This window comes from Theropithecus gelada, chromosome 8 (assembly GCF_003255815.1).
Source record: "Theropithecus gelada isolate Dixy chromosome 8, Tgel_1.0, whole genome shotgun sequence".
Classification (NCBI taxonomy): domain Eukaryota; kingdom Metazoa; phylum Chordata; class Mammalia; order Primates; family Cercopithecidae; genus Theropithecus; species Theropithecus gelada.
Window position 1 is genome coordinate 37091461 of NC_037676.1, and position 20146 is coordinate 37111606.

Below are 20146 nucleotides of genomic sequence, written 5' to 3' on the forward strand. Positions count from 1 at the left end.
TGTGTGTAATTAAGAGAACATAACACGGTTTATATAGTTTCTGTATTGGTTTGTGTTAAATGGGGACTAATTGCAAAAAGTTGGTGACTACTTATCTATAGCTTTACCTCAGCTTGGTTTCCTTTTTTTTTAAAAAAATAAACTTTATATTTAGAGAAGATTTAGATTCACATCGTTTTTGTTAAAAGACAGAAAGATACACATTTTCTGTTTGTTATAATTCTAAATGTTAAATGCAAAGACTGCATTTTACTACTTCAAATAATCTATGAACAGAAGACAAAACCAATGTGAAGTATCTGCAGTGTGAGCTTGTATTTAAACCACAGACTTGAACATTATCACTGTGGCTGTCTTCCTTTTCAAGATCTTGCTTGGGGTTTTTAACCTTTTAGGGGAAAAACTAATTCTTATTGGTTAGGTCACAGGATGGATTATGAGGTGCTCATGGTGATGGACCTGCCACAGGGCAGGTTCCAGCCATTATAACTCAGAAATTTGGTGCCTTTTGTCTGACAGGGCACACTACCTTTTATCTTCTCAGGACTGTGTTTTTTGCAAATGATTAAGTAGAGGGTCCAATTTTATTGTTAGGGAATCTTTTCATGTACCTTTCTGGTCAAGTGAAAGATGTGGGCTAACAAATTTGATGTTGATGGATTCCCATTAAAACAGCTCTTTTCCTCTTTTCGCTCTTCCACTCCAAGGATTCTTCATATCCCTATAGCCAATCAGAGCAAAGCATGAACCGGCACAACTTTCCTTGCAGTGTCCATCAGTACGAATCCTCGGGGACAGTGAACAATGATGATTCGGATCTTTTGGATTGCCAGGTCCAGTATAGTGCTGAGCCTCAGCTGTATGGTAATGCCACCAGTGACCATCCCAGTAATCAAGATCAAAGTAGCAGTCTTCCTGAAGAACGTGTACCTTCAGATGAAAGTACTCCTCCAAGTATTAAAAAAATCATACATGTGCTGGAGAAGGTCCAGTATCTTGAACAAGAAGTAGAAGAATTTGTAGGAAAAAAGACAGACAAAGCATACTGGCTTCTGGAAGAAATGCTAACCAAGGAACTTTTGGAACTGGATTCAGTTGAAACTGGGGGCCAGGACTCTGTACGGCAGGCCAGAAAAGAGGCTGTTTGTAAGATTCAGGCCATACTGGAAAAATTAGAAAAAAAAGGATTATGAAAGGATTTAGAACAAAGTGGAAGCCTGTTACTAACTTGACCAAAGAACACTTGATTTGGTTAATTACCCTCTTTTTGAAATGCCTGTTGGTGACAAGAAGCAATACATTCCAACTTTCCTTTGATTTTATACTTGAAAAACTGGAAAAGGAATGGAAGAATATTTTAGTCTTGAGTTGTTTTCAGTTTTCAGACGAATGAATGTAATAGGAAACTATGGAGTTACCAATATTGCCAAGTAGACTCACTCCTTAAAAAATTTATGGATATCTGCAAGCTGCTTCTTATCAGCAGGAGGGAAACACACTTCACATGACAGGCTTATCAGAAACCTACCAGATGAAACTGGATATAATCTAAGACAAACAGGATGTTTTTTTTAAACATCTGGATATCTTGTCCCATTTTTGTACATTGTGACTGCTTTCAAAATACACTTCATGTGTAATTATAGCTTAGACTTTAGCCTTCTTGGAATTCTGTTTTGTTTTATTTGCAGTTCACAAATATAGCATTATTCTCTACTTCTTGGTACATTTTGTAGTAATATGTTTAATATAATTATTCAAGAGACTATATTGACAGCCAGATGGTATGACAGTTCTGAAAGAATTTATATCTTTTCACCACTTGAATATACTGCAATGTGTAGTGAGTAAATTGTCTCCCTTTTTGTATAGATCGTTAGGTTAGAGTTTTTTTGTTTTTTGTTTTAAACCACTTCTGCTGTTCATGGTAGTAGTGGAAGGTGAATTTGGAAATGGCATTGACATAAAATGAAAATTTTACAGACATTTTTCTTTATTGCTTTTTTATTGTATTTAGATAAAGATCCACTTAAAAATTACCTGTTTTTTTTTTCCCCCCAAAGTGTAATTATGTTTTCACTATTGCTGCTTCTATAGAGGGCATTGTGATAGAGAGATATAGATGAAACATTAAATGCCACAGTGAGTAGAAATAATGACTACAAAAAGTAATAAATATGATTACTTGGTAATATTATTCTCCATCTAAAATATTAGTTTCACCTGTGAGCAGATTTCAGCTCAGTTTACAGTTAAAAACAATGAGGGTAAAAGGGGATTCATGCTCAGGGAATGAATCAGCCATAGTTAAAGTGAGAAATTATTATTTTCTTCATTTAAAAGTAGATTTTATGTTTATTTCCCTAAATTGCATAAGATAAAATTGCCTGTTTAATAAAAAGACATTTATTACCATTATTAACAGTCATTTTAGAGCCAAATTTAAGAAAAGGATATTGAAAGGGTCTTTGTTGGCCTTGATTGGGTAGCTCTATGCTGTTAGATAGAAGAGACTTGGTAAATAACTTTTTATGTCTGAGGTGAGTACACAATATTGGTTCTTGGAAAAACAGCTGTTTCTTCATAAGATACCCAGGTGATAATTTTTTTCCCTTAGACTGTCAGGCCTATGAGTAAATACTAAATATATTAGCTGTCTCCACTCATAAACCAAACCAAACCAATACAAACATATTAAATGAGAAGAAATGTAGTAAAAATACTGGCTGGGTCTTATGGTTGGGATGAGTGATTTTATAAGATAATATGGTGATAATTTTATTCTAGGATTTTATTTTTGGCCTAATATAGGAATGTTTAAAAAAGGCTTTTCTATGAAAATGGAAATTTATACTTGAGATTAAAAGTCTAGAAGGGGGAGGACCTTAAAGCTAAGTTACCAGTAAGACAATGAATAATTCAGAAGAGAACACTACTCTTTTACTGACTGAGTGCCCAAGATGCCAATTTCCATGAAGTCTTGATTTATATATATGTACACGTTATGCACATATACATGTATGTTTTCTAACAGTTATTTTTTAAGCTTTTGAGATAATTTCAGACTTACAGAAGAGTTGTAAAAATAGTAGAGTTCTTGTATACTCTGCACCCACCTTGCCCTTATATTAACATCTTACATAACAATAGAACATGTCAAAATTAAGAAATTAACCTTGATATAATACTAACTAAAGTAGAAAGTTTAAAAAGTAGAGATTTCAGTCTTTTCACTAATGTTGTTTTACTGTTCCAAGACCCAGCCTTGCATTTAGCTGTCATGTCTAAGTCCCGTCTTCCAGTCTGTGACAGTGTATTGTAACAGGGGATACCTGATGTTGTAATGTATTTCCGGTGTTGTTAACCTTGATCACTATGCTAAGGTGGTGTCTGCTAGGATTTGCTACTGTAAACTTACTGTGTTTTCCTTGTAATTATTGAATATTTGCTGGAGATACCCTGAGACTATGCAAATGTCCCGTTTCTGCTTAAACTTTTGCTCATTTTACTATCCATTGGCAGATCTTGCTTGTGGCAGTTACTACTGTGGTGTTCTAATGGTGATTTTCTATTTCTCTCAATCCTTCTACATTTATTATTGGAATTATTCTGTAAGGAAGAGTTGTCACTTCTGGATTTATATTTTTAACTATAATAAGATATTCAGGATAAGTATAGATTTAGAACTTAAAAATGTTAAATCATGTTAAAATTATTCCAAATACCAATATCAAAGAAAACTAAGTTGGTAATCTATCTCAGAAAATATATGAACTTAAGAAGGAAAATAGTATTTATAATTTGTAGAACTGGTTCAACTTTTGACTTAATACTGACTTTGGATTGAATTCAAAGTTTTCTTGAAATTTCGCATCTGGACTTTTTAAAGTGTCTACATTTATATTACTTTGGGGATCATTTTGTCAAAGTCTTGAATAAAGTTACCCAGTCCTGGCATGATAAACACAACTATGTTTTTTTTCTTTTTTCTTTTTCTTTTTTTTTAAATAACCCCTGTTGTTCCAAGTATGAATGCCAATGTAAATGTTTAAACAAATAAGCCCTAATGAAGTATATGGGGGTTGGATTATAGGTGTCTCCACATGTTGGTGCAGAATTCTTTTAAATGATTTTACAAATGGGGTTTTGAAAACAGTTCTTTAGTTGGTTAATGTAAATAATACCATTAAAGGTAGGCAGGTTAAAAAAATTTTGAAGAATATAGATTAAATAGGCATGAAAAAAGTTTTTGGGGGATGGATCATTGATAGACCTTTTCTTTTACAACTTTACTTTTTTTTACTTCTTTTTTTTAAAAAAGTGAGGCATTTACCTCAATTCGTAGAAGTTACGAGTTTAAAAAGTCAGTTCTATGAAAGGCAGCATTCTCCTGATCCCACCCCCATTTTTCCTTCTCTAAAGGCAACCACTTTCAATTGAGTTTTTCTTTTGTTAATCAAAAAATTTTGTTTTTAGAGACAGAGTCTTGCTATGCTGGTCTTAAACTCCTGGGCTCAAGTGATCCTCCTGCCTCAGCCTCCCAGGTAGCTGGGACTACAGGCATGGGCCACCTCAACCAGCTTCAATTGAGTTTTTATGTTTTTTTCAGATGGAGTCTTGCTTTGTCACCCAGGTGGGAGTGCAATGGCACGATCTTGGCTCACTGCACCTCCACCTCCCAGGTTCAAGCCATTCTCCTGCCTCAGCCTCCCAAGTAGCTGGGATTGCAGGCGTGTGCCACCTGGCTAATTTTTGTATTTTTAGTAGAGGTGGGGTTTCATCATGTTGGCCAGGCTGGTCTCAAACTCCTGACCTCAGGTGATCTGCCCACCTTGGCCTCCCAAAGTGCTGGAATTACAGGTGTGAGTCACCATGCCCGGCCAGGTTTCTCTCTCTCTCTCTGTCTCTGTCTCTGTCTCTCTCTCTCTCTCTATATATATATATATTTTTTTTTGGAGACAGGGTCTTACTCTGTCACCCAGGATGGAGTGCAATGGCACGCTCTCAGCTCACTACTGCCTGAAATTCCTGGGCCCAAGGGATCCTCCTGCCTCAGCCTCCCCAGTAGCTGGGAGGCATGCATTACCACACCTGGCTAATTTTGTAATTTTTTGTAGAGATGGAGTCTTGCCATGTTACCCACGCTGGTCTCAAATGCCTGGCTGGGCTCAAGTGATCCTCCCTCCTTGGCCTCCCAAGCTACCACACCTGGCCTCAATATTCTTATTTGGTAGTTTCATTGTACATTATCCTGACTATGTAAATGCTAAGCAGAGTTTAGCTATATAGTAACCTGATTTCCTTTCCTAACAACTTGTTTTCCCTGGAATTAATCATCTGTCATATTTGTTTTGTTTGCTTATCTCCCTTCTCTCAGTTGTCTAAGTCTCTCAAGATGTTCAGACAAGGCCAGGCATGGTGGCTCATGCCTGTATGCCCAGCACTTTGGGAGGCCAAGGCGGGAGGATTGCTTGAGCCCGGGAGTTCAAGACCAACCTGGGCAACATAGTGAGACCTCGTCTCTATTTTTTAAAAAAATTAAAAATTAAGATAAATAAAAAATGATTAAAAATTATTAATATTGGCAGGGCACGGTGGCTCACGCCTGTCATCCTAGCACCTTGAGAGGCTGAGGTGGGTAGATCACTTGAGGTCAGGAGATCACCCTGGCCATTAATATATATAATATGTATTAATTTAAAATATTATATATAATATATAATATATTGATTTAAATATATATTTATATATATTTTTTAAATGTTTAAATATATATATTTTATATATATATATAAAATAAATATTTTATCAATTTCAAACTTCTGAAGAAGTCTATCCTGAACTCTTCTGACTGGAAAACTAGTATGTTCCTGGCATAGTACATAGGGTCATCCTGGGAATTCTTTTTGTCTCTTCTTTTGGTTTTCTGTTTTTCATATTCTATGTCTTTCTCTTTTTATTTATTCCCTCATTTTGGTGGAGCATATTCTCCAGGTGCTTCCTGGAAAAGGGTGCATGGGAAATAATTTATTTTGATCTTGTGTATTTGAAAATGTCTGTTCCACCTAGCCAATGGATTGATAGTTTGGCTGGGTATAGAATTTTAGGAAATGATTATCTTAAGGATTTTAAAGGCATTGTTATATTGTCTTGTAGATTCCAGAATTGCTGTTTAGAAGCATATGCCATTCTGATTCCAGATCCTTTGTATAAAACCTGATATTTTTATCTAGACGCTTATAGAATTTTGAGGGGGGGCCCATCTGTTCTGAAATTTCTTAAGAGTATCTTTGTTGTAGGGCCATTTTTATCCATTTTGCTGGAGCCATTTCATTCTGGAAACTCATACCATTAAGTCCTATGAAATTTTTTGATTTTATGTTTGTTTGTTAATTTCCCTCTTTCCTCCATCCCAGTCTTCTCTGATATTTACTTTCTAGAATTACTACTGTTTTGACTGTAGGCCTCAGACTGGTTCTTTAATTTTATGTTTTCTGTTTTTTGTTTTTTAAACGTTTTGCCTTTTTGTGGTACTTTGTAGATTTATACAACTTTATCTTCTTTTATTTTTATTTTTTGTGTGACAGGGTCTCATTCTGTCATCCAGGCTGGAGTTCAGGGGCACAATCTCTGCTCACTGCAACCTCTGCCTTCCTGGTTCAATTGATCATCCTGCCTCAGCCTCCTGAGTAACTGGGATACAGGTGCACACCGTCAAAACTGACTACTTCTTTTTGTATTTTTTTGTAGAGACAGGGTTTTACCAAATTGCCCAGGCTGGTTTTGAACTCCCTGGGCTCAAGCGATACACCCACCTTGGCTTCCCAAAGTGCTAAGATTACAGGCATGAGCTACCATGCCTGGCGAGCTTTTTCTTCTAACTTCTAAAACATTGTGTTTTACATTTCTTCCATCTTTTTTTCCTTCTTCTTTCTTTCTTTTTTTTTTTTTTGAGAAAGACTCTCACTCTGTCACCCTGGCTGGAGTGCAGTTGTATGATCTCAGCTCACTGCAACCTCCACCTGCCAGGTTCAAGAGTTTCTCCTGCCTTGGACTCCTGAGTAGCTGGGACTATGGGGACCCACCACCACACCAGCTAATTTTTTGTATTTTTAGTAGAGATGTGGTTTCACCATGTTGGCCAGGCTGATCTTGAACTCCTGACCTCAAGTGATCCACCTCCCGAAGTGCTGGGATTATAGGCATGAGCCACCATGCCCCGCCTCTTCTATCATTTAAAAAAAAAAAAAAAAAAAAACTTGGCTGGGTGCAATGGCTCACGCCTGTAATCCCAGCACTTTGGGAGGCCAAGATGGGCGGATCACAAGGTCAGGAGATTGAGACCATCCTGGCTAACATGGTGAAACTCCATCTCTACTAAAAATACAAAAAATTAGCCAAGTGTGGTGGTGGACTCCTGTAGTCCCAGCTACTTGGGAGGCTGAGGCAGGAGAATGGTGTGAACCCTGGAGGTGGAGCTTGCAGTGAGCTGAGATTGCACCACTGCACTCCAGCCTGGGTGACAGACCGAGACTCCGTCTCAAAACAAACAAAGAAAAAAACCAAACTTTTAGCCGGTTGCAGTGGCTCACGCCTGTAATCCCAGCACTTTGGGAGGCTGAGGTGGGCAGATCATGAGGTCAGGGTTCAAGACCAGCCTGGCCAACATGATGAAACCCTGTCTCTACTAAAAATACAAAAATTAGCTGGGTGTGGTGCTACATGACTGTAATCCCAGCTACTCAGGCTGAGACACGAGAATCCCTTGAACCCAGGAGGCGGAGGCTGCAGTGAGCTGAGATCGCACCACTGTACTCCAGCCTGGTGACAGAGCGAGAGTCCATCTCAAAACACACACACACACCTTTTTTTAGAGACAGGATCTGACTATGTTGCCCAGGTTAATCCTGAATCCCTGGCCTCAAGTGATCCTCCAGCCTGGCGACACAGCAAGACTCCGTCTATTTCATTTCTTATGAAATGAAATAATGCCTAGGAGTGCAATTCTGGGTCTTAGTTTAGTTGCACGTATAATTTTTAAAGAAACTGCCGTATTTTTCTGGAGTGGCTATACCATTTTATATTCTCACAGGCAATGTATGAGTTTCTCTGTATCCTTGCCAGTATTTGGTATTATCACTATTTTTTATTTTGGCCATAATGATAGGTGTGTTTTGATATGTCATTGTTGTTTAACTTGCATTTCTCTAATTGTTAATGATGTTGAACATCTTTTCATGTGCTAATTTGTGATCTGTATATTCTTTTCTGTGAAATATATTGCAAGTATTCTGCCTATTTTCTAAATAGGTTTATTTTAATGAACTTTTACTTTTAGGATAGTTTAGTCTTACAGAAAAACTGTGATGATACTTGATACTACAGAGAATTCCCATATGCCCCTCACCCAGTTTCCCCTATTAACACCTTAACTCAGTGTTGTGCATCGGTCATAATGGATCAATACTGATTCTTACTATCAAAAAGCCATACTTTATTTAGTTTTCTCAGTTTTTACCTAATATCCCTTTTCTCTTCTGAGATTCCATCCAGGATACCTACCTTACATTTGGTCATCATGTCTCATTAGGGGCCTCTTGGCTGTGACACTTTCTTAGGCTTTCCTTGTTTTTGATGACCTTGACAGTTTAGACGAGTACTGGCAAAGTACTTTTTAGGACATCTCTCTATTGGGATTTGTCTGTTTTTCTCATCATTAGATGGGGGCTATGGGTTTTAGGGAGGAAGACCACAGAGGCGACTTACCCTTCTCATCAATCATATCAACGGCATATGCTATCAACATGACTTGTACTGTTAACATTAACCTTAATCACCTGGCTGAGGTAGTGTTGGTCAGACTTCTTCACTATACTCTTTTTTGTCCATTTTTCACACTATATTCTGGAAGAAAGTCAGTAGACACAGCTGTACACTTAAGGAGTGTGGAACTTATTCTTCATCTTCTTGGGAGTGGAATATCTATGTAAATTATTTGGAATTTCCCTACAAGGAAGATTGGCCTAATCTCTTATTTATTAAGTATGGACTCATGGATATTTATTTTATACTTTGGGTTATGCTCTAATGCTGCCTTATTCATTTTATTGCTCTAATTGTTCCACTTAGGCCACTGGAAGCTCTTTCCATTGATTCCATTATCCTTCTGACATACACCCATTGTTTTGTGTGTGTGGTTTTTTTTTTTTTTAAGCCCTTCTAAACTTTCTGCTACTATGAGATGCTCCAGGTTCATCCTGTATTTTTCCTGTTCCAGTCCAAGAATCAGTTATTTCTCCAATGAGTCCTGCGTCCTCTAATTGAAGAATGATAGTAGAAACCAAGATTTAGCTCAATTTTTTTTTTTGCCTTTTCATTAATGAGTTTTGAGAGTTCTTTGTTTTCTAGATACTAGACTTTCATCAGATACATAGTTTGCAAAAATTTTATCCCAGTCTGTAGCTTGTCTTTCCATCCTCTTAAGAGGGTCTTTCACAGAGTAAAGTTTTTAATTCCGATGATGTCCAGTTTATCATTTTTTCCTTTAAAGCATGGAGCTTTTGGTGTCAAGTCTCTAAGAACTCATTGCTTACCCCTAGTTGCTAGAGATTTTCTCCTGTGTTTTCCTAAACATTTTACATTTTATATTTCCATTTGCTACATTTACATTTGCTCAGTCTGGCAACCCTAGCTGAGAGGAAACTTTGGCTTGTTGGAAACCTCCCAGGGCTAGAGGAGAGCCACCTTGCTGCACAGCTTAAACTGAAGCTATTACTTGCTCTCAAAATGTGGCCCTCATTTAAGTAAGAGAAATCATAAATATAAATCACTCCTTAAAGCGAAATATCTAAGAGAAATTATTCACGTTGAGGGCAGGAACTTTTCAGTTGTGGCTGTAAAGTAATAAAATGCATTTTCATGACTGGTTTTTGAGCTTCTAAAAACCATTGAGTTTGGGCTGGAAGATAACATCACCCTGGATGTCTCTAATTGGTTTCTTCTAATTCTAACATTCTTACTTCATCAGTAAGTGGTACAGCTGAAAGCTCAAGTCTTCTTGTTTCCTGATTCAAAGCATCTTGCCTCACAGCTGTAGCCTGCATATTCTTGATTAAAGTATAGATTAATTTTCTTAGAGTTCTCCAGAGAGACAGGACTAACAGTGTAGACAGATAGATGACAGGGGATTTATTAGGGAATTAGCTCATATGATTATGGAGGCTGAGAAGTCCCAGGACATGCCATCTGCAAGCTGGAGACCCTGGGATGCCAGTAGCATGGCTCTGTCCAAGTGTGAAAGTCTCAGAACCAGGGAAGCCAATGGTGTAATTCTATCTGAGAACATGTGAGGCTGCTGGTGCAAGTCCTGGAGTTCTAATGTCCAAGGTCAGGAGAGTGTCTCAGGCTCCAGGAGAGACAGAGAGGGAGAGAAGAAATTCCCTTTTCTCTTTCTTTTCTCTCTCCTTCCTTCCTTCCTTCCTTTTCTTTTCTTTTCTCTTTTTTTTTTTTTTTTTGATGGAGTCTCGCTCTGTCACCCAGGCTGGAGTGCAGTGACTGATCTCGGCTCACTGCAACCTCTGCCTCCTGGGTTCAAGTGATTCTCCTCAGCTTCCTGAGTAGCTAGCATTACAGGCACGTGCCCCCACGCCTGGCTAATTTTTGTATTTTTAGTAGAGACCGGGTTTCATCATGTTGGTCAGGCTGGTCTCGAACTCCTGACCTGGTGATCCATCCACCTCGCCTCCCAAAGTGCTGGGATTACAGGCATGAGTCACCGCGCCTGGCCCTTTTCTCTGTCTTCTTTGTTCTGAGACCCCAGCTGATTGGATGTTGCCTTCCTACATTGATCTTCCCCCACTCAATCCACAGACTCGCATTCCAATCTCCTCCAGAAACACCCTCATGGACACACCTAGAAGTGATGCTTCACCATTTCTATAGGTATTCCTTAATCCAGTCAAGTTGACACCTAAAATTAAGCATCACAAGTCTACCTCTTATCAACTTGGCACCCATATGCATCTCCTTAAGCAATATTTAATCTCAAAGATAATAGCAAGGTATTATTTCTGCCTACCATGACACAACTATCCTATGTACAATCAGAAATGCATTAATCCCATCCCGAGAAGAGAAGGTGAAGTTCTTGGGTGATGTTTACTCTTTTCCTGATATCCCATAACTTAAATACTATGATGTAAAATTAACAATACTTAAATATTGATGTAAAGTCAGTATGTCTTACGTTGTATTATAAAGAAATAAGGAATGAAAACAGATATTGCTCAATATATGCATATGGCTGGGTACAGTGGCTCACACCTGTACTCCCAACACTTTGGGAGTCTGAGGTGGGAAGATCACTTGAGCCTGGGAGGTCAAGGCTGCAGTGAGCTGTGATCATGCCACTACACTGCAGCCTGGGTGACAGGGAGCTCCTGTCTCAAAAAAAAGTATGTGTGTGTGTGTGTATAAATAAATATACACATGTGACTTTTTTTGATACAGAGTGATATGGTTTGGCTGTGTACTCACCCAAATCTCATCTTCAATTGTAGTTCCCATAATCCTCATGTGTCATGAGAGGGACCCAGTGGGAGGTAATTGAATCATGGGGGCAGTTACCCCCATGCTGCTGTTCTCGTGATAGTGAGGTCTCATGAGATCTGATGGTTTTGTAAGGGGCTTTTACTCCTTTTGCTTGGCACCTCTTGCTGATGACAAGTGAAGAAGGACGTATTTGCTTCCCCTTCTGCCACGATGGGAAGTTTTCTGAGGCCGCAGCCGCTATGCTGAACTGTGAGTCAATTAAACTGCTTTCCTTTATAAATTACCATCTCGGGTATGTCTTTACTAGCAGTATGAGAACAGGCTAGTACACAGGGTCTCACTCTGTCGTCCAGGCTGGAGTGCAGTGGCATGATCTTGGCTCACTACAACCTCCACCTCCCAGGTTCCAGCGATTCTCTTGCCTCAGCCTCCCGAGTAGCTGGGATTACAGGTGTGTGCCACCACACCTGGCTAATTTTTGTTCTTATTTTATTATTGTTATTATTATTTTTTTTTTGTAGAGACAGGGTTTCACCATGTTGGCTGGGCTGGTCTCAAATTCCTGGCCTCAAGTGATCTGCTCAGTTTGGCCTCCCAAAGTGTTGGGATTACAGGCATGAGCCACCGCACCTAGCCTGTATGTGACTGTTTCTTAATGAAACAGTCTTTGTTTCTGTAACATGGTTTTAGTTGGTATTTATAACTACTACTGCCCATTTGTAGGATAAGTTAGCTATAAGTACCAGCTAAAACCCTTATTCTGTATTCCCTTTGCCTTCAGCAAGCACCTTAGATGGTTGTTGTGGTTCTTTACCTGGCAGGGCGACCCAAACCTTCATTCCTGAAGAGTCTGGGCCATTTGTAGTCCTGCCTAGATTGGGGTGTTGTAGTTTCCTACAGACCTTAATCTCGGAGCATGGTAATACTGAGAGATGCCCTAAGGCATCTCCTGTATTCCCCACTTACTCTTCCTTACTTTCACTAGGGAGTAATAGGACAATTTCCCCTTGGTAGTCTGGATCAGTCACCCCAGCAACATAGTAATTCCCTTCTTGGCGTTTTGACTCAGATACATGAGGAGCCCAAAGTAGCTGGGTGTCGGTCTGAATTTCCAGGTCAGTGGAATCGTGGCTCCTGGTGGCAGCATTCCTCCCTGCGGAACTAAGACCTGCCAGCAGAGCATAAAGTCTTGGGAATAGGCAGCAAAAATTTTGCTAGTGGGTCACTAGGGATAATGGTAAGTGGTGCCACTCCCATTTCTGCCCCTTGATTCTTGGATGTATGAATCCTGGCTATGGGAGAAACAGTTCCGTATACTGGATGCCGATTCAGAGCACCTATAGGTTGTCCCAGTCCTGCCAAGTATTACCACCTAGCTGGTGCTGTAACTGTGATTTCAAAAGGCCATTTCACCACTCTGTCAAGCCAGCTGCTTCAGGATGGTGGGGAACATGGTAAGACCAGTGAATTCCATGAGCATGAGCCCATTTTCACACTTTCTTGGCTGTGAAGTGAGTCAGAGCACTGCTGGGTCAGAGCACTGCTGTATGGAATACTATGACAGTGGGTAAGGCATTCTGTAAATCTAGGGATGATGGTTTTGGCAGAAGCATTATGGGCAGGGAATGCAAATCCTATCCAGTGTCTATTCCAGTAAGAGCAAAACATTGCCCCTTCCCTGATGGAAGCCTTCCAGTGTAATCAGCCTGCCACCAGGTGGCTGTCTGATCACCCCAGGTAATGGTGCCATAATCAGGGGCTCAGTGCTGGTCTCTGTTGCTGTCAGATTGAGCACTCAGAGGTAGCCATAGCCAGGTCAGCCTTGGTGAGTGGGAGTCCATGTTGCTGAGTCATGCAAAACATTTATGCCTGCTACCATGGCCAGTTTCTTCATGAGCAATGACAGGGGTGGCAGGGGCCAGAGGCTGACTAGTATACACAGAATAGGTCATCCTTTCTACTTGGTTATTAAAGTTCTCTTCTGCAGAGGTCACCCTTTGGTGAGCATTCACATGGGACACAAAGTTATCTTCACATCTTCTGTGCCTTCAGAGAGGTCTGTTCACCACCTCACATGCCAATCTCTTCTGGAAACACCCTCAAAGACACATCACAGACACACCCAGAAGTAATGTTTTACCATTTCTCTAGGTATTCCTTAATCTAGTCAAGCTGACACCTAAAATTAACCATCACAATAGGGACCCCTCTGATTAAATGTTCTAGTCAAATCAGAATCTTGTTGGATTCTGAAAATCTACGTTTTAATCTGTGTTTCTGAATCTATGTTTCACATCATGTTGGATCTGAAAATCTACATTTTAAGAACCTCCTTAGGGCTGGGCGTGGTGGCTCATGCCTGTAATCCCAGCACTTTGGGAGGCCAAAGTGGGAGGATCGCTTGAGCCCAGGAGTTTGAGACCAGTCTGGGCAACATAGTAAGACCGTGTCTCTACAAATAACAAAAAAATTCTCTGGATGTGGTGGTGCACACCTGTGGTCTCAGCTACTTGGAAGGCTGAGGTGGGAGGATCATCTGAGCCTGGGAGGTCGAAGCTGCAGTGAGCAGTGAAAGTTTGAAAATCGCTGTCAGAGCCCAAAGCCCTGGTCTTGTTATTTTATAGTCAGCATCAGAGACAACTGTGAAGTTTTCTTCACTCTGGATGCCTAGGTGTCAATCTCGGATTGAGGACTTCTGCCTCTAAAAACAATGATTCCAGCTTTAGATATAAGATTCAGTTGTTTATGACCCCTACATTCTTGGTTTTGCTCTTCAGACAACTTACTGGCCATTAGCATTATCTTCTGCACTAGGGAGCATGGGGTCAGCAAGCTACTACCTGAGATCAAATTAAACCCCTGCCTGCACTTTACTGGGACACAGCCACATGTATCAGTTTACATCTCCTCTCTGGTTGCTTTAGTGATGCAACAGGTGAAGTGATTAGTTGTGACAGAGCCTTATGGCCTACAAAACCTAAAGAATTTATCTGGCCCTTTACAGAAAAAAATTTGCTGCCTCTTGCACTAGAACATTGAAAGGGAAAAAGTAGAAATTGTTTTACATTTTACCTGTTAAGGCTTATCTGGTAAAAGGCTGATACACAACCACAGACAACAGCCAGTAACATTAAGTGTGTTTTTATTATTTATTATTATTTTTAAGACAGAGTCTCACTCTGTCACCCAGGCTGGAGTGCAGTGGCGTGATCTCGGCTCACTGCAAGCTCAGCCTCACAGGTTCATACCATTCTCCTGCCTCAGCCTCTCAAGTAGCTGGGACTACAGGAGCCCACCACCACGCCTAGCTAATTTTTTGTATTTTTATTAGAAACAGGGTTTCACTGTGTTAGCCAGGATGGTTTCGATCTCCTGACCTTGTGATCCACCCACCTCCGCCTCCCAAAGTTTTTACAGGAGTGAGCCACCAAGCCCGGCCGTGGGTTTTTATTTTTAAGGGGCACAGTAAGATATCTTATTTGCCTGAAACTACCTATGTACACAGATTTTTGGGGAACCTAAAATTTATACTATGTGGATCCCAAATACTTGCATCCAGATCATGTGTGGTAACTATTTAAAATGCAGATTCCTGCTGGGCACAGTGGCTCATGCCTGTAATCCCAGCACTCTAGGAGGCCACAGTGTGAGGATCACTTGAGCGTAGAGTTCAAGACCAGACTGGGCAATGTAGTGAGACCCTGTCTGTTAAGAAAAATTTTAAGATTTACCAGGTATGGCCGGGTGTGGTGGATCAGGCCTGTAATCCCAGCATTTTGGGAGGCCAAGGCGGGTGTATCATGAGGTTAGGAGTTTGAGATCAGCCTGGCCAACACAGTGAAACCCCATCTCTACTAAAAATACAAAAATTAGCCAGGCGTTGTGGTGGACACCTGTAGTCCCAACTATTTGGAGGCTGAGGTGGGAGAATCGCTTGAACCTGGGAGGCAGAGGTTGCAGTGAGCCGAGATTGTACCAACTGCACTCTAGCCTGGGCGACAGAGCGAGACTCCATCTCAAAAAATAAAAAAAATTAACCAGGTATGGTGGCACATGCCTGTAGTCCTAGCTACTTAAAGGGCTGAGGTGGGAGGATCACTTGAACCCAGGATCGCTTTGAGCCTAGGAATTCAGTCTATGATTGTACCACTGCATTCCAGCCTGGGCAACAGAATAAGATCCTACCTCAAAAAAAAAAAAAAAAAAAAAAAAAAAGCTGATTTTTGGATTCTACCAAGAATGAGAATTTCTGTTATGTCAGGATATGTGATTACTCCCTTTTTTGTAACTACTAATTTATCTAGTACCTGCCTCTGTTATAGCACTGAAGATACAGTTATTTGTTTAATGGTTTGTCTCTACTATTAAGACTGAACTCCTTCAGGGGTAGGTATTGTATTGTTACTTTTGTATTCCAAGCTCCAGGGCAGTTCTCAAAGGGTGGTCTATGGATGCTGGGAGTCTTAGAGACTCTTGCAGGTGTAACAAGTTTGAAACTATTTTTTTTTTTTTTTTTTGAGGCGGAGTTTTGCTCCTGTTGCCCAGGCTGGAGTGCAATGGTGCGATCTTCGCTCAATGCAACCTCTGCCTCCCGGGTTCAAGCGATTCTCCTGCCTCAGCCTCCCTAGTAGCTGGGATTACAGGCATGCGTGACCACGCCCGGCTAATTTTGTATTTTTAGTAGAGACAGGGTTTCTCCATGTTGTTCAGGCTGGTCTCGAACTCCCGACCTCAGGTGATCCGTGCCTCCCAAAGTGCTGGGATTACAGGCATGAGCCACCGCGCATGGCCAAAAGTTTTTTTTTTTTTTTTTTTTTTTTTTGAGACAGAGTCTTATTCTGTCACCAGGCTGGAGTGCAGTGGCGATCTTGGCTCACTGCAACCTCCAACTCCCGGGTTCAAGTGATTCTCCTGCCTCAGCCTCCCAAGTAACTGGGATTACAGATGCGTGCTACCATGCCTGGCTAATTTTTGTATTTTTAGTAGAGACAGGGTTTCATCATGTTGGCCAGGATGGTCTCGATCTCCTGACCTCATGATCCACCCGCCTCGGTCTCCCAAAGTGGAAAGTATGTTTTTTTTAGACGGAGTCTTGCTCTGTTGCCCAGGCTGGAGTGGCACAATTTTGGCTCACTGCAACCTCTGCCTCCAAGCAACTCTCCTGCCACAGCCTCCCGAGTTGCTGGGATTATAGGTGCCCCCCACCATGCTCAGCTGATTTTTGTATTTTTAGTAGAGATGGGGTTTCACTATGTTGGCCAGGCTGGTCTCAAACTCCTGTCCTCAAGTATCTGCCTGCCTCGGCCTGCCAGAGTGCTGGGATTACAGGTGTGAGCCACTGCGCATGGCCTGAAACTATTTTCATAGTGATACTAAGATATGATTTGCCCTTTTTGCTGGGTTGACGTTTGTACTATTGATGCAAAAGCAATGCTAAGAGTGTGGACACTGTAGCATAAATTAAGGCAGTAGAAATAAATTTCACTGTCAGTCATTGTATTCTTGACTGCCATGCATTAATAATAATAGTGCCAGTTTCGCTTAAGAATACCCTTCATGAATCAGTAAAAATGATTACTTTTGTTAACTCTTAACTCATTAGTTCACATCTTTTTCACATTCTATATGACAAAATTATGAACAAAACCTGTTGTTTTTGAGACAGAGTCTGGCTCTGTTGCCCAGCCTGGAGTGCAGTGACGTGATTATGGCTCACTGCAACCTCCCCTTCCTGGGCTCAAGCCATTCTCCCATGTCAGCCTTCTGAGTAGTTGGGACTGCAGGTCTGTGCCACCATGCTCAGCTAATTTTTTTTTTTTTTTGAGATGGAGTCTCGCTCTGTCGCCCAGGCTGGAGTGCAGTGGCCGGATCTCAGCTCACTGCAAACTCCGCCTCCCGGGTTTTATGCCATTCTCCTGCCTTGGCCTCCCGAGTAGCTGGGACTACAGGCGCCCGCCACCTGGCCCGGCTAGTTTTTGTATTTTTTAGTAGAGATGGGGTTTCACCGTGTTAGCCAGGATGGTCTCGATCTCCTGACCTCGTGATCCGCCCGTCTCGGCCTCCCAAAGTGCTGCGATTACAGGCTTGAGCCACCGCGCCCGGCCAATTTTTTTTTTTTTTTTAAGAGATGGGTTTCGTCATGTTGCTCAGGATGGTCTCAAACTTCTGGACTCATGCAATCCGCCAGCCTCAGCCTCCCAAAGTGCTTGATTACAGGCATGAGCCACTGTGGCCCATACAACCATTTTGTTGCATACCAAAAGTAAGATGGTGGTGTCTTGAAGAAAAAGAACTTGAGTGACTATTTGAATTGGAAGCTGAACTAGATGCTCTTTTTTCATGCAACATCATTTTTATTTGAAAGTACAAGGGACAAACTATGGCTATTTGTATGTAAGTATTTAGCAGAACTTTACTTGAAAACAAAGGAGACTTGCCATTTCAAGGAAGACAATTTATCATTTGTTGCCAATGATAAAATTTGAGCTGTCAAGAAAAAGCAGAATATTGGAAAACTTGTACCTGCTACTCCGAGCTTGACAGCTTCCCAATATTAAAGACTTTTCTGATGAGATCAGTAATTAAAAAAAAAAAATGTATAATAAAATATATTAACATTTGGAAGATCTGCATAGCTCAGTGAACTGGTATTTCCCAAATGACCAATACATGATGGCTTAAGTCACACATGGGTAAAAAGATCCATTCAACGTGCAGGATAGGCTGTTCTGCCTATGGAGTGGCCATTCTTTTATTCCTTTACTTTCTTAATAAACTTGCTTTCACTTTACTCAAAACAACAAAAATAAACTGCAAGACAGACCAATGGATTTTAATAGTATCAGAATATGAAAAGTTTACTGATATATTTTCAAACTACACATTGCAATCCACTTTTTTTTTTTTTTTTGAGACAGCCCTCCAAATTTGAGAACAGCTGGTATAGAGGCTACAACAGGATTTGAAGATAGAGAACCTAAATTAAAGTTCCAGTTCTGTCACTTACCTGACTGATTTTAGGCAAGTTACTTAGGTGCAGGCTCTGAAGTCACACTGTGCGGGTTCGTGATTTTAGCTCCAACCCTTGCTAAATCGTACTGCCTGGGCCTCCCAAAGTGCTGAGATTACAGGCGTGAGCCACCGTGCCCGGCCTTGCAGAAACTATTCTAAGTGTAATAAATTTGAAGGGAAGGTGTTGGGGATATTTGTGTGTGGCTGTTAATTTGTAGAGAGAAAAAAATGTGTTATAAAAATTTGTTTTCTTTTTCTGTTTCTGAAGAAAGAACAAAGCTGAAATAGGCCGGGCAAGGTGGCTCATGCCTGTAATCCCAGCACTTTGGGAGGCCGAGGCGGGCGGATCACGAGGTCAAGAGATCGAGACCATCCTGGCCAACAGGGTGAAACCCCATCGCTACCAAAAATACAAAAATTAGCTAGGCGTGGTGGCGCATGCCTATAATCCCAGCTACTAGGGAGGCTGAGGCAGGAGAATCGCTTGAACGCGGGAGGCGGAGGTTGCGGTGAGCCGAGAGTGAGCCGAGATTGCGCCACTGCACTCCATCCGGGCGACATAGTGAGACTCCGTCTCAAAAAAAAAAAAAAAAACTACTGAAAAAAAAAATTCCCGAAATCGTTGCCCTATAATCTAGTTAGAAAATAGGAAAACATATATATTTTTAATACCAAAAGGTATTAAAATGAAATACTAAGGAGAGTCGGGCAGGGCCTGTACTCGACCTCATGACTCCGGGAAATTTCTCTTTTTCTTTTTTTGAGATGGAGTCTCCCTCTGTTGCCCAGGCTGGAGTGCAGTGGCTGTGATCTTGGCTCACTGCAACCTCTGCCTCCCGGGTTCAAGAGATCCTCCCACCTCAGCCTCCCAAGCAGCTGGAATTACAGGCGTGAGCCACCACCCCTGGCTAATTGTTATATTTTTAGTAGAGATGGCAGTTCACCATGTTGGCCAGGCTGGTCTTTAACTCCTGGCCTCCCAAAGTGTTGGGATTACAGGCGTGAGCCACTGCGCCCAGCCCCTTTCAACTTTTCACCTCAGTTATGTCTGCCTGTTTGGACAGCAGTATTTCATCTCCAACCTCCCTGGCATCTTTTAAATCCTGTTAAGGTTGCCTCTAAATATACATACATACATACATACACACATACATACATACATATATATATATTTTTTACTGTTTGTTTAGAGACTAGTGGCGCAGTGTTACCCAGGCTGGAGTGCAGTGGCGCCATCTGGGCTCATGCAACCTACACCAGTGGGCTCCGGCGATCCTCCAGCCTCAGCCTCCTGAGTAGCTCTGACCCAGGCGCCAACACCACATTTTTTAGGGATACCTTTTTGGTAACCTCTAAATCATAATAAATGCACGGAGGAGGGGCCAAAGCCTTTTTTCCTGGCAAAAGCCAGTGACACCCGTTCTCAGCACCCAGAAACAGAGGCAAGGAGCGGGGCGACTGCGCCCTCCGCCCTACTCCGCTGATCCCAGGACCGCGGCGTCCCTGTGTCCGGTGGTCCCCTACACGACCCTGGCGCACTAGTAGGGTCTGCAGCGTATCACGAGGATCAGGCCAACTTTCCCGA

The 20146-nt window shown here is 41.3% G+C and overlaps 1 protein-coding gene across 2 annotated transcripts in view; it reads left to right on the forward strand.

The window, feature by feature from the left end:
• The window catches only part of BAG4 (BCL2 associated athanogene 4), a 36498-nt gene extending 32529 nt beyond the window's left edge, over positions 1–3969 (forward strand). For both annotated transcript variants that reach the window (XM_025395068.1, XM_025395069.1), the window contains one exon: positions 708–3969. In XM_025395068.1, the coding sequence (XP_025250853.1) occupies positions 708–1193 (486 nt within the window). In that variant the 3' untranslated portion in view covers positions 1194–3969. The remainder of the gene's footprint in view (positions 1–707) is intronic.
• The last annotated feature ends 16177 nt before the right edge of the window (positions 3970–20146 follow it).